Source organism: Sabethes cyaneus, chromosome 3 (genome assembly GCF_943734655.1).
Source record: "Sabethes cyaneus chromosome 3, idSabCyanKW18_F2, whole genome shotgun sequence".
Classification (NCBI taxonomy): Eukaryota; Metazoa; Arthropoda; class Insecta; order Diptera; family Culicidae; genus Sabethes; species Sabethes cyaneus.
The window spans coordinates 252698966-252716638 of NC_071355.1; the positions used below are offsets into that span (position 1 = coordinate 252698966).

Sequence of the window (17673 nt, forward strand, 5' to 3'; positions counted from 1 at the left end):
TACTATCGAGTTGAGCTTAAACATTATCGTTTTTAAGTGATGTTACTCCTTTAATACTATTCAGTGAGCTTGCGGTCAATGGTTGTTGTGAACTGGTTTCAGAGATAATTCGCTAATAGTGAGCATAGGATAAAATGGTTTACAACGTCGTCGTAGGTCCTCGAACTATATACAGATAATAATCGCAGTCGATCGCGAAACAGGGCAGCGTCGTTCGGTCCGATCAACGCGGCGCCGTCCGTGTTGTGTTTGATTTTTTTTTCGTTTAGGTGGAAACTTCTATGGTATCGTTGTTGTTAATCGGATCCTTATCGGATTCGATATTGATTAAATCACTTTCCACATCGCTGGAGCCGTCCTCCGTGAGTTCCGGCTCGACGCTAGTCACATCGATCGGAGTGTAAAGGTGCGCACTGTGGTGGTGCGACCCGGTCAGTCCCGAGTACGTCACTTTACCCATGAACGAGCGAATCTCGTCAAAGCACGCATCTTCCCGTTCGGCCTCGTTCGACGAGGGTGAATCTCCCAGGCCCATTCCGAGCCCAGCGGCGTCGGCATCGTGTTTCTTCAGATGCCGATCGAGATTCGTCTGCTGACCGAAGCAGCGCTCGCACAGGTGACACTTGAACGGACGCTCTTTGTTGTGAATGTTACGCACATGACGCTGCAAATTACTAGAGATACTAAATGACCGTTCACAGTACCGACATTTGTAGGGCTGCTCACCGGTATGTGTGCGCAGATGCCGCGTCAGATTGGCGGAACGCGGGAAGATTTTACCGCAAAATTTGCACGAATAGCGATCCTTGACCTTGCCGCCGCCGGTTAGGCCGCCAGCGGCCATTATGGCCTCGTGGAACGGTTTCGGCGGAAAGGGAGCATTTCGTTTCAGCAGGTCAAAGTTGGGAGCTAGGGAGCCTAAAAAATTGAACGGCGGTCGCTGGAAGTTCGGAATGCCCGGCCGGTACATGGCCTCCAGCAGCATCGGATAGATCGGTCGCGGGTAGGAGATGGGTTGGCTCGTAGTTCCGGGCGATGAGGACGACGGTGACGGACGGGGTGAGAGTGACGGTGACGGACTCGGGACGGTAATTTGAGGCGACCGGCTGGCTGCTTTCGGTGAGCTGATCGGAGGGAGCTCCACGCTCGGGGTGGGCGTCGGGGTCGGGGTTGGGGACGTTACCTCGATCGGAGTGGGACTGCGGGCGCCGTTCTTTTTCTTGGTGACACTCAGATCGAGCGGTTGTTCCGAGGTGCTTTCCACCTTCATCATCTGCGAGAAAAAAAATTGGAATTTAGAAAAATTACTTAGTTTTTTAAGGTAAAAAATGACAAACCTTTAATGGGGGGACTTCAGGCTCATTTACTTTTGATTCTTCATCCTCTTCCTGCGCTTCGTCGTCATCTTCATCGTCTTCCTCTTTCACAACATCGATCGAGTGCTTCCGTTTTCCCAGTGATGATCGACGTTCCTTTTTGATTTCTACCGGCGATTCGGATGATGAAACCGTCGAGTAGAGGGAAAAGTCCTTAACTCGAATCGATCCGGCTGGCGGGAGCTCGTCTTCCGAGCTGTGCGTTTCCGATGGAACACCGTTCTCTCGGCCACGATGTAACGCTACTGAGTTTGCTTTTATGTGACTGTTGTTATTTAGCAGTGTTGGAACGGCAGCAGGAGTTGCCGCTGCAATTGGCGTCGAAGTCATCGACGGGATTGAGTTAAAGTTCACTGGGATCGGTCGAGCCGGAGATGGTCTCAAATGATTGGTGGCTTCTTCCGCCGTTGGCGGTGAGATCTTCATCGTTTGCTGACCGTATTGTTCCATCATGTTTAGACGACGTGGCGAAGGTGTTTTGCGACCCATTTCAACTGCTCCGGAAGGAACTGGTTTGGGGAAAAACGGGAGTGGAAATTGAGCTGCTTGAGCTGGGTTGGGAGGAAATATGCCCGGCATGCCGGGATATGGACGAAAACCGGGTGGGAAAAAGGGATTTCCGGAGAACATCAGAAACGGATTCGGTGGGGTGGCCATGCTGTGCGGTAGATTCGGTACACCAGCGCTTTGTTGTTGGGCTGCAGCCGCCGAATGCAGAGGTCCTCCACCAACGGAGGTCGAATCACAGAATCGCTTATGCTTAGAGAGGGACGTTACGGTACTGAAGCTCTGGCCACACTTGTTGCACTTTATCTGCATGCGACAGTCCGCATGCATTCGCTTGTGTCGGCAGAGGTTCGAAAATTGAGTGTACGCCTTGAAGCAAACCTCGCACTGGAACGGCTTGACCGAGGAGTGAATGTGCGTGTGCTGTTTGAGTCCGGAGCTGGTCGCAAAAGTTTTGCCGCACTCGGGACAGGCGTGACTGCGAGCGCCCACGTGGTGGGTGCGAATATGCCGCTGGAGATTGGAAGGATCGGTGAAGACCTACGGGAGAAGAAGAAGAAGAAAAAAAAGCGTTCGTTATAATTGATATTTCATCTAGTCTAGCGGGGGTCTCTTGCACTGTCACGGCCCACAAAAGCTAAGCAAATACCGATCAGCCCCGAAAGATAAGCGCCCCGTTTGAAAGGCGCAATGTAATTATTTTCGAAAAGCACCGAGATGGCACCGAAAGGTTTCACAAAAATGACAGTAATACCGATCCGATGGCTAGGGGGCACGCTGCCAAAGACGCTTTTCGCTTTTCAGCATATTGTGCCACACGAGATCAGCTCGTGCCAGCCGCAGTTGAAGATCAATGAATAAACAAACAGAACTCAATTTCAACCCGAATCGGCCGGGGAATAATTGAAGAGAAACGACAACCGTGAAAGGAAACACCAAGATGAGGCAGCAGGGGAGGACGCGAGCACGATTGATTCTGCCTGCCAGTCAGTGATTGAAGCCTCCCGATAAGAGAGTGCAGCATCGCTCCGGAGGCGCGTGACCCCGAAACCTGGCGAGGGCGCGCACGTGATTGAATTGATCCAATTTTGACATTCCTCGCGACGCGACGGCAGAAGATGGCGCGGCCCGATGTTATATAATCAGCTCAATATTTGCACAGATTATTTTTGCACTTTCGTATCTCGAGTGAGAGAGAGAGAAAGAGTTTCGCCAGACTTGGACAGAGTTGTGACTGCGCCCTGTTCATTAATTATAATTAATGATTGCTGTAAGCGTATCGAAAGAGATGATTACGGAGCTAGGGCAATGGTGGCAATATATTATTGTCTAAAACAATTGCCGAGACGGAATCGGCAGCCGGTCGTTGTTGGAGTGGGGAAAAAACGAGCAGCCTTGCTTTGACCACCTACTGATTGTATGGTACACTGTGACTACAGGGTGAATCATGATTTTGAATAAAATTATGATTTTGATCCATCCTGCCGTCACAGCAGCAGCCGCAACAACGGTAGCAACAACAGCACGAGTAAAAGGAGCAGAGCGTTGGACGGTCGGTCGGTAGTATATTTCATCATGATTTATAAAAACTCTCCCGTGGACACCACGACCTAAGCGCATGTTTTCGTTATCGATCGCCTACCGGTTTGGCTTCCAGAGCAAGCGGCCAGGCGAGAGCTTCGTAATCGACCGGTTGCTTCTGGTGCGGTCAATTTAGTCGATTCTATTGAAATGATAGCGCCTCGAGGTCTCCTTCTAAGGAAATCGTGTATAGCCGACCTGACAATGTATCTGAATCTGCCCGAGAAACAAAATTAATGCATACAAGAGCGAAAAAAAACTGGAAGGAGGGCAAACCTCTAGGTCCCAGATCGCTGATCGTTCGCTGCCCTGTTAGCGTAATCGTGGTCAATTCAATTGTCTTTGGAAGTGTTTTATTACAGAGTCAACCAGCTTCCGCGTCCATTATCAAATATCAACTCTGCCTCTGGTTCGGTAGGCTGGCCACTCACTAACTGGCATGTCGTCGCCGTCGTCGGCAGGTAGTTCTAATTAACCGGAGCTTGCGTAACCCGGACAGAAAAGTGATTAAGATATATCAATCTCCGCTCTCAAAGCATGACGCTTTCCAGAAGTATCTAACCGTATCTGCCATATCTCTAACGCTCGCTCTAACTCGATTGGCTGTCTGATCTGTCCAAGAAATCGAAAGTGACAACCCGGCGGGGTCTGTGTCTCAAAGCAACGGAACAGCAGGAGAAACCGTCAAGATAAAGCTTCTGATTGGATTGTTAGACGGCCGACGGCCGGAGATTTCGTAATCCAGCCCACAGCCGGTAAACTTCACTAAGCGTGCCCCAAAAACAGGATATGACTTCGTTGAGTTTACTCAGAACAGTCATCGATCGATCGTCACAATGCAGTTCTTAATCGCGATCAAACGATCGCAATTCCGCATTGCATGCCTGACAACTCGCCGCGTTATCACCTACATACATAGTAAAGCTCAAGTTTTCACGAAACCTCCAAAAAACAGCGATCAATAAAACCGATATCGATCCTGCTGGCCAGTCTGGTCTGTGCCGCGCCACAAAAGCCTACCAGCCACCACCGCCGTCACAATGAACGGGCTCGCTTCTTCTAATATGCGGCTGCAGCGCGTCACGAACTGTCAATCTTGATTAGTAGTCATGGCCGGCGCGACACACGTTTCGACCCCGCCGCGTACGCCCAAGAAGTGCCACGCGCTCGGACCAACCGGTGCAGTGCTGGCTGACTGGCTGAACTGGCTGGGTGGGGGTGAATGAAAGCAAAACCGCGCGAAGGAAAAAGTGCAGGCGAAAATCACCTGAACGACAGCGAACAAAAAAAAACTGCCGTGGTACAATAAACAAATAGAGCAAATTGAATTTAATTGAAAAATAGCAATTGTGAAATGGTTTCGGTTTCGGTCTGGGCTTGGATCAGAATGATGGAGGGCGGGGACAAATCCGTATAATTTGATAGCAATCAATAACTGAATCATGTGCTGCACGGGAAGCGGGGTGGGGGATCCGTCTGGGCATACATACTTAGAGCTTGCGCCGAATCCATCCGCTGGTTGGCTGGTTGATCTGATAATTGTAAAGACATAATTCTATGAATCGTGCACGTGAACGTATGGATTGCGATTGGTTTCGAGGCGGGACGCGATATGTTGCAATTGCTATTACCTACTACGGTGGTTGCTGGTAGAGTGGACGCAGAAATCGATACGACCGGGGAAAGGATAATCACACGACCGATAGCCGACGCTGGAAACGTCGTAATTGCACGGTAAACCGCTATGATCCGTGGGTGAACACCACCGGTCATTTGCATCAATAGACTGATTTTTTGTTAGTTTTGGACATTGTGCGTAACTCAAATATGTCTGACTATCGCACGCTGTATAGAATTATACTTGAATAACTGTTACTGGAATATTTATATTGCAATAATTCCAGGGAAATGTTACTCAAAATTTATATCATTGATTTAAAGTTGGCCATAAAAATGAAATAAACATAATACATTTAAACGGTAAATATTTAGAATTTAATTAGTCATAAATAATCCAGCAAAAATATTTAAACAAGAGATCTAGATAGTATTTCTCCTAGAAAAATATGCTTAAATTTTCGTAAAATGTAGAACTTAAACACCCGTGTAGAAATATAAGTTTTATTGTACTCTTATTACAGTCCTGATGACTAACTTTGATCACAAAAGCCATCGTCCGCCCTAACAAGCCGAATCTCGGCAGAGCAGTGCTACTAGGGAGTCAGTAGTATCGTTGCACTAGCCCCGAAATGGTCCTGTACTCTCTAAAAACCGATTGCGAAGTCTGTCATAACTCAAATTTTTACGTGGAAAAACAAATCGGAGACGAAATACGTATCTATGGACTTAAGAGAGAGTGTAATCTCCCTTAATCTATAGATACTGTAAGATGTTCATGAAAGGAACATTAGACAAAATAACATAAAACTACTTATCTTAATCTAAAACTATAAATAAATTATAGAAAAACTGATTTATTAACCTTTTATGGAATTAGACGCATTGAGTTGCTTTTAATGGCTTCCTCCGAAGCAAATCGACTTTGCTCAAATCTGTGCCGAACAGTAATAGTTTTGAAATCGACCTGAATGGCCGCAGGGAAGTAATTAAGAATTATTTCTATTCTTGTCATATTTTCTGGATATAAACAATGTAAGGGTGAAATAATAAGCAGCTTTTCTTTCGGTTTCTTATGTAAAGTCAGTTTAAAAACACAATGAAAAATAACACTAAACTGTAAAAAAAGAGCTATTTCCATTCAATTCTAATACTATTAATAATAGTGAAATTAACTGAAAAAATGTCCTCTTTTCTCGTATTTGAGATTGTATTATGATACTAAAAAATGTTTCATTCCGTTTGCGTTCACTATAGGTTTGATTTTTATGGGTACTAGCTGACCCGACAAGCTTCGTATTGCCAAAAATGAAACTGTGCTGTACATAAATCCATAAATCCATAAACACTCGTGGCCTGCGGTCGTCTCACCCTAAATCGTCTAGTGTTACTATAGGTAGTTTCTAGTGGTCCGGTTATTGACTAATGTTTTATAGAAGAGTCTAATTCGATTAGTTTTTAAGTTACGCAAAAATTTCTGTTTCATTTGTATGAGAGTCCGCCCCCACTACCACAGGGGTGAGGGGTCTCAAACCATCATAAAATAAATTCATGCCCAAATCCCCCACATGTCAAATTTGATTCCATTTGCTCGATTAGTTCTCTAGTTATGCAGAAATTTGTGTTTCATTTGTATGGCAGCCCCCCTCTTAGTGGGGGAGGGGTCTCTTACCATCATAAGAACCTTCCCCGGCCCCAAATCCCCAACATGCAAATTTTCGTGCCAATCGGTTCAGTAGTTTTCGATTCTATAAGGAACACACAGACAGAAATTTGTGTTTCATTACTATGGTTGCCTCGCCTTTTAGGAGGCCTATCGCTCGGAAACATCGTTACAAATGTGTATGTAAATTCGTAAATGTTTAAAGGATTGGCAAGAAATTCTCGATCAAACTTTTAAATCTCTATAGAAACCCGGTAGAAACACATGTTAATTTGTCAATTTATAAAGCATTTTCAAAGGGAAAATAAACTTCCTGCTAACGTGTTTCTTGATCGTGAAGATTCAAGCACTCGAAACGATGTTTGTAACCTGTTCACAAAGCACTATTCCAGTGTGTTCATAGTTGTTTAGAGTCGATTCTGTTTGGACCTCTTTTGGACCATTTTTGGACTATTTTTGGACTCTTTTAGTGGGATTCTTTTCTGTTTTGGACCTCTATTATTTTATGGGACCTCTTTTAAGATTCTGTAGACTCCTTCTGGACTAGTTTTGGACTTCTTGGAATCGTTTTAGACTTCTTTTGGACTCGTTTTGAACTCCTTTTGTAATTCTTCTGGACTCATTTTGAACTCATTTTAGATTTTTTTCCCCTTTTGGACTCTTTTTGAACCTTCTTCGATTAGTGGGTTATTTGTTTATTTGTTTATTTTTAATAATCCCTCCCGACTCAAGGTCTTAATGAAAAATATGAAATATATGGCTGGGAAAAGCCATCTTGAGTTGCACAATAAACGCATTCTCAAAATGGCATAAAAACCCATATGAACACTCTTTGTGGATTTTTCTGAGGTTTATTCGACTCGAGTCGACATGTGGACTATTTTGAACTTTTTTTGGACTCTTTGGATACTTTTTGAACCGTTCTCGAATACTTTTTCGAATTCTTTTTGAAATCCTTTTGGACTTTTTTCGTGCTCCTGTTTGATTCTTTCTGGACTTCTTTCTTATCTTTGGATTACTTTTCAACTCCTTTTGGATTTTTGAACTCCTTTCAGGCTTCTTTATCGGTTCATTTTGGACTCCGTTTGAAATTCTTTTGGACTCCTTTTGGACTACTTTTGGGCCCTTTCAGGACTCTTTTTGGACTCCTATTGAATACCCTTTGAACTCCTTTTGGGCTCTGTTTGGAATTCTTTTGGGCTCTTTCAGGACTCTTTTCGAACTCCTATTGAATACCCTTTAGACTCCTTTTGGGCTCTGTTTGGAACTCTTTTGGACTCCTTTTGGATACCTTTTAGACTCCTATTGGAATCTTTCTGGGTTCTCTTCGAACTCTTTTTGGACTTCTTGTGAAATTCTTTTACACTCTTCTTGGATATCTCTAAGACTCTAGTTGGACTCTTTTTGAAATGCTTTTGGACACCTTTTGGACTCCTTTTGGAGTCTATTTGAACTCATTTAGGAATCCTTTTGAACTCTCTCCTTTTGAACACCTTTTGAACTCCTTTGGGATTATTTTTGGACTCCTTTTGGATTCCTTATGTACTCATTGTGAACTTTAGGAATTCTTTTAAACTCCTTTTGAACTACTTTTGAACTCCTTTTGGAGTCCTTTCGAGATCCTCTAAGACTCCTTTTAGCTCCTGTTGGACACATTTTGGACTCCTTTTGGATTCTATTTAGATTCTTTTAGTACACCTTATGGAACCCATTTAGACTCCCATTGAATTCTTTTTGGATTAATTTTTGAGCTCTTTTTGGACTCCTTTTGGATGCGATTTGAATTTTTATGAACCCTTTTTGGAACCCTTTTGGACTCCTTTTAGATTGCTTTAACACTCCTATCGAACTCCTTTGAGATTTTCTTTGGACTGCTTTTGGGCTTCTTTTTGGATCCCTTTTGGACTCCTTTTGGAATCCATTTGGACTGCTTTTGAATTCCTTTTAGACTCTTTTTGGACTCCCTTTGGATCGCTTTTTTAAACTTCTTTTGGACTCCTTTTGGATTCTGGAATCTTATTGGAGTTTTTTTGAACTCTTTGTGGAACTGTGTTGGACTCCTTTTGGACTTCTATTGCATTCTTTTTGGAGTCCTTGTAGATTCCTTTTCGACTGCTTTTGGATTCCTTTTGAATTCCTTTTGGACTCTTTTTGGGTTCCTTTTGGTTTCCTTTTGGTTTCCTTTTGTTTTCCTTTTGGTTTCCTTTTGGTTTCCTTTTGTTTCCTTTTGGACTTCTTTGAACTTCCTTTCGGTTCCTTTTCGATTTTTGGATTTGTATTTTTGGAATCCTTTTAGATTGCTTTTGCACTCCCTTTGGATTCTGTTTGGATCCTTTTTGGACTCCTTTAGTACACCTTGTGGATTCCTTTAGACTCCTTTTCGACTGCTTTTAAACATCTATTTGACTTCTTTTGGACTCCTTTGGGATTGCTTTTGGACTCCTTTTGGAATTCTTTTAGACTTTTTAATACCTTTTAAACTTCAGTTGGTTTTCTTTTGGAATCCATTTGGAATGCTTTGGAATTCCTTTTGGACTCTTTTTGGATTCCCTTTGGCTTGCTTTTATGAACTTCATTTGGACTTCTTTGGATTCCTTTTAGATTACTTTTGGCCTTTTGTGGACTCCTTCTGGATTCCTTTTGGACCCCCTTTAGTTTCTTTTTGGATCTCTTTGAACTTCTTTCAGACCCCTTTGAATTTTTAGACTCCTTTTGGATTCTATTTGGATTCTTTTTAGACTTCTTTTGGACTACATGCACTCCGTTTGGGCTGTTTTTGAATTACTTGTGGATTCCTTTTGAACTCTTGGACTTTTGGATTCTTTTTGGACTACTTTTGGACTCCTTCTGGATTTTTTTGAACTCGAAAAAAACGCTCTGTGCGGTAACATAATTGTACTAGTGCTTCGATCGCTAAACTAAAGACATTAAATTGCCGAAATTGCATGACTGCCCTCTGTTCCACATTCGAAAGAATTTTCGAAACATCGTTGGAGCAAATTGTGTTTCCTGCATATTCAATTTTGTCACATTTCTGAGAACAGAACATTGAAATTACTGCCGTGGAACTTGTCGATAAACTGCCTCCTAGTTACGCGAATCTACGTCCTATATTTCTACCGTTCAACAAGGCTTCTTCCCAGATAGATCAACAACTACTAAGTTAGCTCAATTCACATTGCTTAACTAATTCAAGATGATGCACAAGTTTATTTCATCTGATATATAGAAAAGCCTCGTTAGACCGAGCCAATTAGTCATTTCTGTAGGTGAAAATTGCTCAACTTTCAGCTCGGTATAGCTTCATACATGATTAACCATTTCCTCGCCCTAAAAATCTCAAACTGTTTCTTTAAATTGTGCTCCTATGTCATCATGCTAATGCTGAAAATAACTATACCATATTTGGTCATTAGTTCACTAATTTTTCAAGTACTATTCGACTTGCATGTCCTTCAGGATTCATTACTCATTAATTGATGTACAGGTGAATAGAAATCTTAGGAAGAAGATTTTTAATGATATACTGTCTGATAGCACTATATTACTCTCCCTCATGTAGTCTTTTTTTTTTAGAAACTTCGACAGTAATTTACTTATTATTCGACAGTGCAGATATTTAGATAAATCCGAGCTATCCTACTTAATATAATGCTAATATAATTAGAAACATCTCGGAACGAGTGCTGGAACCATTTGTGATTTAGAAATTAGTTCAAAGTGCTATTCAACTTTGATACACTACCAAAAGATTGAAAACTGGAAGAACAAATGTTGGAATGATGGTATTTGAACCAAGAAACATAATGTATAATATTAAAAGTTAGTTCTTGCCGTCGTACTTTCCTACTACTATTTAAAAGCAACTACGGAAAACAGAGCGGCTTTCCTAACTCTCATATGACTCAGTATGTGATGAACATACATTTGCAGAATTCGTTAGCTGTTGATTTAATGGTTGATGCTCGATGGTTAGACTCAGTGGAGCAAGACCTGGAAAGTGTGGGACATTCGAGAAATTGGAGACGACCGAGTTTGTTGGCGGAACATTGTTATACAGGTGAAATCCTAAAGGACATCGCACCAGAATAAATAAGTAAGTAAGCGATTTAACCACATTTTTAAAACCCGATATTGCATTGCGATAATGCTTAGAAATTTTGCGACAGTGATAAAGGGCAGGAATGGGACATAAATATTAATTTTAAATCTCCGATTCCGGAACTTACCTTAGGACAATTCTCACAGGGATAGCGTTTGATTTCACCGTGCACTATGGCCCGGTGCCGCAGCAGAGACGGTCGATGACAATACGCCCGCGGGCAAAGCTCACACCGAAAGGCGTCCTTCAGGTAATGGTGCGAGATCACAAGATGATCGTCGAGCCTGTAAGGAGATATCAGAAAGAAAGAAAATTAAAGAAAAAAGAACAATAATAGAAACATTGCAACCAGCAATCCGAAATCCACCGTAACAGCAATAAATCATGAAATCAATAGAAAAACGCCTCCCGCAATCTACCGTGTGTGGGTGCTTCGCACATACCGACAGAGAGCCGCCCGCGGACCTCACCGGCGATGGTGACCTTTTCCGTAATAATCGACGCTTCACACGTCAATTGTGGGAGGATACCACCTTGCTGTTGTGTCGCAACAAAAGAGGAAAATAGTAATCGAAACATAATTTTCATCGCATTACTGCCTCGGCGCTCGGATCGTGTGTATGTAAATTACGTAACAGGTACGCCCTCCCTTCGGCTTTTTATTGCGACCAAAATCACAATTGACGTTCCAATCAAACAAAAATCGTACGTCACCGGCTACCAAGCTTCGTTTGAAGTGTGAATAAACCCCGGGATGGCTCTTCAGCACAATGCCCAAGCTGGTTATTAATTCATTCCACCGAACCACGCGTCGAACCTAACAATGTATTATTACTGTGATGGGCAGCGTTCGTTGTAGCGATTTGTAGCAGCAAAACAACAAAACGACGAGCAACTATCATGTGAGTTGTCGCAGATGTTAAATTTCTCATCATCAGAAGCCAATTATTACCCGTCCGAAGCAAGATTGCCCAACGGATAACGGTACTCACCGTTGGGCTCAACGTTGCACAGTGATGAGTCAAGCAAACTCGCTTCCCTAATTACCGCTTGTTTTTGAATGGCTCACCGTAATTAAAGTTCAAGCTTTAGTTTAGAACAGCAAATTGACCTCCTGGATGTCAGGTTCTAATCCCTCGTAATTTATGGCTAAGCAAATCCTCTATCGCCGCTGTTTGGTCACGCATCGCACGACCACAAGAAGATCGAGAGGCGTCGGTCACAACTTCCATTCGCCACGCCCACACTGAAGCGATTCCAGAGGGGCTAACAATTAGTGCAATTAATTACGCGCGTCAACCCTTCACGCTCTTCATCGCCGGAACGCGGACCGGATGCCCGAGCCAAGATGGCGATCGCGGTGACAACGACAGCGACAACGACGGCCAAAAGATATCGGAGATCACGCGCAGCATTAGAATCCACGGCGCAGCACTATTCGCGGGGAGATTTATTAATATTTTAAATTATTCACGCCTCTAATTGTTCGTCTTCGAGCATTTGCTGCTCGTGCGCGGGCAGGAAGGATCACGATCCGTGTAGATAGAGCAACGACGCGGACCAGCTATTGGCGACATACTCGTGCGCGCAAGTGCGATGAGTTATGTGACATTTTCATTAAATGCGATCAGTCTCACCATCGTCGTCGTCGTCGTTGTCGTTGTCGTCGTCAACGGCCAAGTTCTGATGTTAAAGTACACTCAGCTAACACAAGGTACATTGTGTGAATCGGGTCGCGCGCATAGATCGGCGTGTAGGCGCGACAATATCGCGACAAAGATCGCCTAGACGGGCACCGGAATCTGACGACACGGATGACAGCGCCCAGCGAATCGTATTTTTTCGAGCGATCATAACTTTTTTTGCGCGCGGACAATCGCACAATGATCCCTCCGCTGAAGGCGGGGGTTCTTCTAGCGTTGATGGGGGTAAATTTTTTTGAATAATGATGCTGGATGGAGTGTAGCAATAAATTTGAAATGCATGTTTCATTTCTTTGTGCCAAAGCAAAGACCAATGACATCATCGAAGGACTTATTCGAGGCGAGAATGATAAGATCTTCTGACAAGTTTGGCCGTGTTTCAATGGCTGACTCTATGGCGATATTTTTCTCTGTCGCGATTACATAATCTGGCTTCGCTCGTCTGGTCAGAAAAATTCCGCCAGTAATCAATCACCGAATTCTGGTTCGAAATCTCGGAAGTTTAAGGAGGGTCACTTTCACCGAGCGTCCTTCAGTCAAGAAACAAAACACAGCTTTCTCTCCTCCTGAAAAGAGCAGACAGCTCGACCCGGAATGTGACCAGATTGACACCTAATAGGCCTCCCGCGACCATATCTCATTGGATAGATCTCCTTTCGCTCTCGTTTCAGCGCAAATAATAGTGATCTGTGGCAGAGCAGAGCCGCATAGAGCAGGCAGTGTGCATAACACGGCTTTTATCGATCGTCACTGTTCTCGCTTAGTGACATACGCTATCATTTGGAGACTGGCGAAACGCATTCCAAATTTGTGAGTGCTGATCGCACATGTAAAAGCCGACTAATATCAATCATCGAAACCATACCAAAATACACAGCTAGCTCCGATCGACCTTTGCAACCAGGAAGCGAAATGCCCTTTCTTTCCCTATAAGCGCGCCGACTGTCGGTTGCCTGGTGGACATCAACCGCGAACGCTCCACACGCAGTCCCAGCAGAAATAAATCAAAAGTCCCGTCGCCGTCAGCTTCGGGATCCACCGCATCGGCGGGTGAACAATATAGCAATCATTTTTGACATCTAAATCAAAGTGGGTCCTCCCGTGCTGCCGTGGTGCTCCTGCTGCTGTGCTATGCGATCCGGGGCTACGACGACGGCGACGGCGACGGCGGCGGCGCCCGAAAGTGGTCTCATCCGAAACTCCAAAGGAGGAAAAAAATGACAGGGTTTTAGGAAAAGAGAAACCCCGTTGCAGTGGCATTTTAGTGGCTCGTCGCAGCATCCACCTACCGTTGACATTTCGTTCGTTATTTTCACCCAACCGAAGCGGTGCGATGCGATGTGATGCGTGCGTTGCTCGATTAGGGCTCGCGACGGCTGCTTGGTTGATGGTTGACGAACAAACGGCAGTAGCGATCGATCAACGCGGCGCGGCCCACTCCTACGTTGGTTGTAACCAACGAACGATCGCGACGATTGTGGGAATCCGTGAGGAGTGCCCCAGCTTTTCTAATTTTTTTGATTAATTAGTGCAGTCGAATAGTAGAAAGCGGTGAAACAATGAAAGTTTTAGATTTTAAAAAACAGCTGTTGAAGCAAAACGAATTTCATTGCGCTCTTAAGGTTGTCTGTTGATATAATACCCGTTCAAAGTGTTGTGTTATATAGTCTCTTCTCATTTGCATTTTTACATTCTTGAATTCTTTCATGTCTTCTGCATTTCTTTTTTACAAAAGAAAGGTCGTCAACATATATTGGCACTTTAAATTCTTTGAGAATGAAGAAAATATCGTTTATGTACAAAATAAAAAGATAAAGTTCCAAATGAGAACCTTGAGGGACACCCGAAGTGTCTTAAATTGGATTCGAGTTCTTTCCGATAAATTTATTTGTTTGTTGGCGATTAGTTAAATACGTTTCAAGTTTTTTCAACAGTCCTGATTCAGTTCCATTTTTTTGTAATTTTAAAAGCATTTGAAGGAATGATTTTTCATTGATAATTGCTTCGAAAAGTTTTGGAATTCTAGAGATTAAGGCAATTACAGACGTCAGATTTTTGGCCCTATCGTAATAATTAAACGGCTGATTCTCTACCTATTTGTGTATAGATCTTATATTTTTATTTGAATTCATATCGAAATTTCGACTCAAATCGACATGAATAATATCCGGTAATCTGAATCTGTCAGTTTCAAACATCTAAGTTAGTTTGACCTCTTACTCAACAACATCCGATGTGCTTCCAGCCGTCAAATCACGGGTCAGCAACTGCCCGAAAAAATAGCCTTCACCTGCTAATTAATCCTTCCATTTAGCCCGTCTCAGCCCTCCCGCCCGAAATCAACTAAAACACAATCCACCATATCAAGCCATTACCGAATCGTGCAAAGAAGCTTCACCTTTGCAGCAGACAAATCAATTATTTAAATGAACTTCCAACCCACTTCCCTGTTGTAAGTTTTTTTTCTTCTTCTTTTTCTATCTTCTCTCTGACTCTGTTGTTGCTGCCGTTTCGGGTAGTATTATACTTTATCCCTCCCGATCTGGACCTGGTGATCCTAGCGTGCGTCCACAGTCAGCCAAATATGCGTGAACTGCGGTCACTTCTTCGTTCCACCGGAGCGGAGCGCAGCTTCTATCGTGAAGCTCTTCAACGCGCGTTGGACGAAAACCTTCGCGCCCATCACCCATCAATCAATATTAGTAACACTAATGCTCTGCTGCGCGGACCGACCGGTTTGACCGCTGCGGCTGCCGCCGGTCCGTACGGAGACGCAGCGGTGAGACGCGTTTGACAGCCGCCCGGACAGGAAACGTGGTAATACCTGGCAATCATTAGGATCTGCAGAGCTTCGTGGTATGCTAAAAGATTCCACAGATCGTGATCTACGTCTCGTCGCGCGTCGTCACTTAGGAAGATAGATGTCCCCACATTCCGCCCCATAAAGCTTCCGATAGACAACACATTTTCAATCAAACCACCACAGACCAGCAGATGATCGACTAGCTTTGGATGCTGACTGAAATCGTTCTTCATCGGTGCATGATAAAACAGTCTCGATAAGCCCGATCGCCAATCCCAAAGCCAGCAGAAGTAAGATTTATGTGTGGTGACTTCTGTTCGTTGGAAAATCTGATTCGACTGAAGTTAACGCACCCGGCTTCGGTGACCGGGAGGCTGGCAGCGATAGTGATCGTAAGTGACAAACAACACCATCATGCGACCTAACGTGTTGCATCATCATACAGGCACAATCCGATAGGACCCGCAGCGAATAATTGAGTTTTCAACGGTGAAAAATTAGCGACCCGAAACATCCGATGGCGATAGGCCGTAAGCTGACAACCGGGCTGCACTTTCTCCGGGTTTCGTCCGATGTTAGATCTATTACACCGGCCGACCGACCGACCGGTCCGGATTGGTTGACGCGCAGTGGGAGTTCGGCAATTTGGGGCCAACTATTCAAATTGATCCGCAGTCCGGCTGAACTTCATTCCGATTCGCCATGTTCAGCTAATTAATTGGACTGGAAAACCGGTCGCGCGATTGCGATTTACCGTGCCGGCCCGCCGCCACACGGCACCCGATATGGAATGGAAACATTATCGGAATCAAATTTCACGCGATATTTGTCAGATAATCGGAATTGATTTCCCAACGGCACAGCGCGCCAGCACGCGCTTCGCGGTATTTTCGCTTATATCGCAAGTGTCGCATTATTGCTGTGGTTGAATCGATAATGTTAGGTATTATTTCGTAAAAAAGATTATTTCAAACTTACTTTCAAGATTTACGAACGTATTAGTCAGACACAAAAAGATTTCCGACAGCACACACATGAATCAATCTAACGATCGCGCTTAGGTGGAAACCGCTCGCCAATAGTAATAACAGGTTCCTCCCCGAGAACATGCAGCTTCGCTCGATTGTGAGCAACAAGAACAACAATTAAAACGCAACTGGTTCTGTTCAACATGTATTTACGGACACCAGCAGAAGCCTCTATCAAATCACACTGCACTGCCCCACACCGGCAGTGGGGGGCAATTAAATATTCATAATGGCGTTCCATCGCCACACTACTGACTGCTGTCATCCCGATGCAGCAGACCAATAGTGCACCTGCATAGTAAATACTGGTAGCCACCTGTTTCCGATGGGGACTGGGCAAAGGGGAGGATCATCAATTATTCAACGCCCAAATCAGTCTTGCTAATGCTCCGTGTTGCGTGCCATGAATCTGTTACTGACAGAATAAATTATAAATGGTCATTGCCGATGGGCAAGCGAACGCCGCGGTGATTTGCCAATCAATCCGATGCTTACTATGGGCGAGCAAATCACGCTCCATCTTTCCTCGAATTGCAGATTTATTGCAAACTTTAGCATAGTTGATTACAGGTTTCCGCGGGTCGCCAGGACGATTTGAGTTATTAATCAAACTGTATATAATCTTCTGTAGTAAATTTTAATAACCATCGCCAAGGTGAAGCGTCCGACATTTCTTCGCTTCTTGCAAATATAATTTACAAGCGAATTGATTTTACTATTACTATCACGACAAGGTCGTCACAATACGTTTATGGCAGCCAACATGGCACTCGACTTTTCCTTTCCCTTTCTTTCTTCCGTTTGGCTCGAGAAACCACCGAAAAAATGACTATTGAAGCAACTAATATGACCAAAACTTCCGCTTCGAAAGGAAATTTGGCAATCCAACTAGGAGAAAGTACTGAATGTCCGGACACTGGCGATTTCTCAAAAACAAAAAATGATAAAAATATGTGGAAAGAGTGGAACAATAGTGCAACTATGGGCAGTCTATCTAAGCTAAGCTAAGTAAAGAAATTTTGCCCCAGCTCGCATACTCCACTCACATAAAACGAAATCAATAGTACAGAAACACCCCTCAAACCCAGGTTAATCCATAATAATTTTTTAAGGGTAGACAGACAGGTTTTCTCTCTGCTTCGAAACAATATCCTCAAACGGTTCCTCACCGTTGATTATGTGAATAACAAAAAGTGAATAATGAGTCGTGATTAACGAGAAAGAAGTAGGGATAAGTGTGTATTGAGAAATGAGTAGTCAGCAGTGAGTAGTGAGCAATGAGTAGTGAGTAGT

At 43.8% G+C, this 17673-nt stretch overlaps 1 protein-coding gene across 1 annotated transcript in view; it reads right to left on the reverse strand.

Moving 5' to 3' along the window:
• Positions 1–265: 265 nt before the first annotated feature.
• The window catches only part of LOC128741092 (transcription factor hamlet-like), a 74450-nt gene continuing 57042 nt past the window's right edge, over positions 266–17673 (reverse strand). The window contains exons 7-9 of the mRNA XM_053836668.1: positions 10974–11130; positions 1338–2423; positions 266–1273 (exon numbers count right to left, since the gene is read on the reverse strand). Of these exons, the coding sequence (XP_053692643.1) occupies positions 266–1273; positions 1338–2423; positions 10974–11130 (2251 nt within the window). The remainder of the gene's footprint in view (positions 1274–1337; positions 2424–10973; positions 11131–17673) is intronic.